This window comes from Sitophilus oryzae, unplaced genomic scaffold, assembly GCF_002938485.1.
Source record: "Sitophilus oryzae breed Bouriz unplaced genomic scaffold, Soryzae_2.0 scaffold_1618_pilon_pilon, whole genome shotgun sequence".
NCBI lineage: Eukaryota > Metazoa > Arthropoda > Insecta > Coleoptera > Curculionidae > Sitophilus > Sitophilus oryzae.
The window spans coordinates 53,196-59,254 of record NW_022146301.1 but is presented as its reverse complement, the minus strand read 5'-3'; the positions used below and the strand labels follow the sequence as shown (position 1 = coordinate 59,254).

Below are 6,059 nucleotides of genomic sequence, written 5' to 3'. Positions count from 1 at the left end.
AGCGAAACGCGCGTCCAGTGTAAAAGTAAAAGTGTTTTGGTGTATTGTGGTGATTTAGTGTTCAAACTTTTCTTAGTTAAATAAATGGATTGGTATGGACGTCATCTGCTTTTTTTTCTGTCGTTATGTTACCTGAGAAAAAAAACAGAGTATACATAACCATTAACCGTTTTTGAAAAAAAAATATTTTTGGAGGCAAAAAAATCTCGTCAAAAAAATTTCTATAGCATAAACGTCAAATTTAGTGATTACCACAGCCACTGTGACATAAAGAGAAGACATGTGGCTATCTATTTCAAAAATTAAATTGTTCGAATGTCATATAATGTTGGCCGAAGCTGCCACGGTTTAAATTACTGTTTACACAATAAAACTAAAATAAAGTCCTACCTTTGTTGAGAATCAAGTAGTCCATAAAAAGCAGCAGAGTCCCTTTTCAAATTGTCCTCACTGTCACTAATTCCCACCTCAGAGTTCGCGATGGATAATGTCTCTTTGAGAAACTCACTGTCCAGCGCGTTTTCAGGCACTTCAAACGAATTGTATGGCGTGATCTCCTTTTGGAAAGCTTCCAAGATCTGTTGGGCTTCGACGTCAGGTGTCAGGGGAGTCGCATGCCTCGGGAGGAAAAAAGTCTCTTCCTGTTTTCTTAAACGCAAATCTTTTGGTCTAGGAGGCACCTGAGGCCTCACTGTTAACGATGGCAAACAGGATACATGAGCTTCATCGGTACATATCCGCTTCTGAGTTTTAGACAATCTGATTCGGGGAAGGTACTTCATGATTTCTTCATTTTCGCGTTGAATGCCGTAAGAAGCGTTCGTGACTGTTTGATTGTCGATCACTAGTTTAAAACTAACCTCAAAATTGCCCGGCTGTTTTTTGGGAATCAGAGAGTTTGCTGATTTGGGTTTATCTAAGTTAGAGAAGAAACTAAGAGCGCTTTTAAATCCTGAAGGACTTGGTGGTACCTCTCCCATAGTGCTTGTATTAAGCAAAGTCTGTTAGGTTTGGATGAAACAATACACGAGTGTTTATGCAAAGTGTTCAGCATTTTTTCCGATGGTTTATCATAATATTTTTATTTCTACAATCTAGAATATAGAGAATCTTAATCTTATTTAATTTAATAAAAATAAAAACGTCAAGTATACATGGTGAGTCTTAAATAAGTGCAAATATTTTAGGGGTTGTATATTTCGACCTCAGAAACACGTCTATAAAGTTTTTTCCCCGCGAATTTTTTTTGTAAATTTGGAATTTTTTTTAATTTTTAGTTAAAAAACATATCTTCATAATATGACAACATAGATGGTAGATTAAATTTAGAAGAAAGAAAACCCAGAAAAAGACCCAGCGGTTCCTAAAATGTAGGCGAAAAATCAATTTTTTTGGAAAATTTCAAAGTAAAATATCTCGTTTATTTTGGACTTATTTGAAAAACGGTAAAGAGAAAATATGTTTCTTTTATCGAGATCTACCAGCCCTGAAAATATTTGCACTTACTTAAGACTCACCCTGTATAAAGCACAATAATTATTAATGTAGTAATATGACCTCTATTGTACTGGACCACTCTATACTATTATCGATAATAAAATCGTTAAAAAGATTAACTGGAAAGTAAGTATACCGGGTGAGTCTTAAAAGTGGCTCACCCCTATAACTTTTTTATTTTTTCAGTTAAAAAAACGAGATTTAGTATGTATGACATAAATTAGGATTTATTGACGTATTCAATTGTTTTCGGTCACTTCCTGTTTCACTGGAAATGACAACAACTTTTCATTTTTAAATGGCACCCTAGGAATTGTTTTACTTTATTCAATAGAAAATGACACTGTGAATAGAATGACATATCATATGTCAACTTTTGACATTTTCGAATATGGTTTATTTGAAATTGTAACAAGTGGTTATTAACGACAATTTGAGTCGAAATACCAAGTATGTGGTATCAAATTATTCGTAAAAAATTGCTTTTTCCAAATATGCTAATGAGCCACCCTCGTTCCATTTGAAAAAAATGAAATATGATTAAAAATTACTAAATTATTTTTCCAAGGCTCCTTGATTACAAATTAGTGTTTTTAACATACCCATCGCACTCTAGATTGAAGTTGAAATTTAAAATACAATTTTTTATTAAGCGAGAATGTCAACAGTTGACATATGATATGACATTCTATTCAGAATGTCATTTTCTATCAAATAAAGTAAAAAATACCGAGGGTGCCATTTAAAAATCAAAAGTTAGTCATTTCCGGTGAAACAGGAAGTGACCGAAAACAAATGAATACGTCTCAGTCAATCTTAATTTAAGTCATATAGTAACATACCAAACCTCGTTGTTTAATCTGGAAAAATAAAAAAGTTATAGGGGTGAGTCACTTTTGAGACGCACCCGGTATAATCGATTTATCGTTTAAATCCATATTATGTTCATGACGGTCAAAATGTTAATGGAATCATAAAGAAAAAATACGACAAAGGTATTTATAAAATTGCTATCAAAGTGTAATAAATAAGTAATAAGGTTATTATATTTTTGAAGTCTGTAAACTTTTCTCAGTTTTAAAAACAAAAGCAGTCACAATATAATCGCGATTTAATTCCCACATCACACATCACTTTAAGTAAAAAATTATGGAGTACTTTCACACTTGCTTGTATGAGTAATATACGATATTCAACGAAATTTTCGATAATCACGTTTTTTTAAACAAACTATAATAAGAATAAGCGAATACAGTGCACACATAACTGGAGAGAATCCGTAAAATGACTGTCTGTGTGTCCGCGGCTTGCACTTAACTAAAATTTAATCGGATTTTAAATGATTCACTTAACAATCGAACACATACGGGGTGAATAAAAAAGATAAAAATGTCCTCATATATTTTTTGAAGAACATGAAAAAGTAAGTATCCCTTTGTAATATTAATTCGTAAGTATGTAGCAGGGTTCGGTAATATTTCATACACGTTATACAGGGTGAATCTTAAATAAGGGCAAATATTTTTAGGGATAGTATAGTTTAACCCCAGAAACACGTCTATGAGGAATTTTTTTGCAAAAATAATTGAAAATTTTGAATTTTTTGACAAATTTTTGGAACTTTTTTTAGTTTTTACTTTATAAACATAATTTCTTAGGTAGTAACTTAAATTCACAAGAAAGAAAACCCAGAAAAAATCCAGTGGTTCTTAAAATTTTAGCAAAAAATATTTTGACAATATAAAAAAGTCATTTTAACCCATAGGCATAAAAGTGAAGCACTTTTTTTAAATATTGTACTGAAGTATTTATATTTACTAAATTTTGTGTTTTTAAACGTTCTAACGTCTTTAAAATGTCAATATTCCATGGGTATATTGATAAATAAGGTCTAATTTATAAGAAAATGCATTTTCTACGAAAACTTGAAGAGATAGGTTGTAATGGTATAATACAATTTGATAGACAATTAAATTGTGTATCTGATCCTCATAAAATATACAGGGTGTTTCATTTAAATTAAAAGTTATTGCCGTTTAAAGCTAGAAATTATTTAAAATAAATTTTTAGATACTCTGTATGAGGTAGTATTATTTTTATTCTTGGAAAATTTATTATTCTTGAACCTTGTAATTAAATATTCTGTTTTTTTTTCCAAACCTAAATCCCAAGAAAATTAAAAAAAAAACAGATTATTTTTATTATTGCAACACAATAAATGATCAATAAATAAACTTCAGTAAATATTTAGTATTAAAAATTTTGATACCCTTGGAGAAATGAAGCCGTAAAATTTTTACTGCAAAATTGAAAATATTTCAAAAACGTAAAGGTTTAAGGTTAACCAAATTTATTAGTAGAAACTAAAAATGTAATAATATACAGGGTGTTCCGTTTAAAAAAATACAACTTTGACATTTTTTATTTATTTGGGACACTCTACAGCTTGTAAAAATATTTTTAAATTGTAGCTCTAATAGTCCTTCATCGAACCCAAAAGTTACAATTTGGAAAAATCTAATCGTTTAGCTAGACTACTTCGTGTCGTATGTGGTTAGGTAGTAACGCTAAAACACCCTATTGCATTCATCGTTGTAATATTGACTCATCCTGTATAACTGATATTTTTATAAATTAGTACGTGTCAATCACGTACCGAGGAAACAGAGCTGAGTCAACTGTGGCAAAAACTTCATGCTTTTATTTCCATTAACTGAAATTGATTTTATTGTTTATAGGACTTTTTCATTCATCTTGTTGTTAAAGCGCGATAAGATGTGATGCATAACGCATATTATGCCAGGCTTTAATTGATAATGCATAGTTTATTGCAGACTAATTCCATTATTTGGTAAAATAAATGAAGTTTGAATATATCTAAACGTTTTTATGCCATTGAACATTTATTGTAAAATAATTTTTTTGAGAACCACGGGATCTTTTCTGGATCTGGATCTACTACGTATGTTGCCATATTATCAAGAAATTATGTTTTTTAAATAAAAACTAAAAAAATTTTCAAAAAAATTTCCAAAGATTCCGAATTTTCGTTGGCGAAAAAAACTTCATAGGCGTGTTTCTGGGGTTGAATTATACTACCAGTTAAAATACTTGCACTTATTTCTGGGACACCCTGTAGGTATTCATCACTAAAACATCAACATTTTGTTTTTCCTGTATAATTGACCGATGGAAACTTTCATCCTTTCATTTTTAATTTAGAAAAAGTTAGTAAAAAGTCAAATAATTTGGCTACAAATTGCCTAAAAAATCATCAAACATCATCGGCCTACTAGAACAAAATACATTCAACTTTAAAACACATCAAAATTTTAAGATACCCGTTATTTCGTTTTATAATCTTCCATATTTTAATTGTATTATCTGTAGACAATGATTGTATCACGAAATTTGCTGACTAAGAAATTTCACTTTCGTAAACTACTAAATAATCACATTTTGGTAATGTTTAGCAACTGTTAGCGGTGATAAAGTACGGTACCGTCGCAAAACGTAGATAGACTGGCTGGTCTGATGTTTGGTGTTTGCTTGTGGCTTATAAAAGAAACCATTGTGCTTGATCGGCAGAATTAGAAAAGAGACCACACGGTTGGTTGTAAAGTAAGATAAGGTTAGGATCGTTGAAATTCTGATAAAACAGCGATAATACAGAATCTCTTAAGTGTCCTTTAATACCAGGTCCTGTCTAAAAGTTCCTATACGGGTATACAGGGTGGTCCGAGCTGTATTCCTGAAACTTTGGCAGGATATTCTGCAGATAAAAATAAGTAAAAAAGTTCATATAAATGTATGTTCTAAAATGCCTAATTTTGGAGATACAGGGTGTAGAAGTTTCATTTTTATTTCGATTTTTTCCAAATAATTTATGAAGTAGCGTCAATATTTGGATGAAAATTGGTGTCTGTGAGTTTTTTGACATGAGAAATTTGATTTTGATGTCAATGTGACTCCTACTTGTAGAGGGCGCCACCTACACATTTTTTAACTGGTTTGAAGAGTAATAACTTTTCGTCCGTACCTGTATAAAACTACTGAGTAAAAAAAATATACATTTACAACGTCTTTAGGATGGCGCGCACTGAATGGGTATCGGCGCGAGCGAGCGGCACGTAATTTTCAGTTTACGTTGAAATAAATGCACCGCGTTAGATCGGTGCGCTTCGAGATATCGGCGCCATTCGAGCTATCGGCGCCATTTCCCATATAAATTTACATATAAAATGACACCGACCTTCATTTCATGGCCATCGCTGATGCCGTTTCTTTTCGATCATACGGTACTATAAAATAAAAACTATATATTTTTTCTTTTTTTAATTTTCTTTGACTTTTTTATTATATTTTAAGGTTTTAAAATCTTGGTTTTAAGTCAGTAGTGAATAAAACGAAACTTTTGTTTACATTTTGTTTAATGATTGACGTTTCGACCAATTTTAATTCGGTCTTCTTCAGAATCTATAATATACAATACTATTTTATCACTAACAATGTGTTTAATATATAATTTTTCTTACCACAAACGTAGAACATAATTTATACGT

General features: G+C 31.0%; 1 protein-coding gene across 1 annotated transcript; it reads right to left on the bottom strand.

Moving 5' to 3' along the window:
• Window positions 1-386: 386 nt before the first annotated feature.
• LOC115880154 lies at window positions 387-1,647 on the bottom strand. The gene is made up of 2 exons (XM_030897286.1): window positions 1,518-1,647; window positions 387-1,094 (listed from the first exon to the last, which is right to left on the bottom strand). The coding sequence occupies exon 2, from the start codon at window positions 978-980 to the stop codon at window positions 387-389; it is 594 nt and encodes a 197-aa protein (XP_030753146.1). The 5' UTR covers window positions 981-1,094; window positions 1,518-1,647.
• Window positions 1,648-6,059: the final 4,412 nt, after the last annotated feature.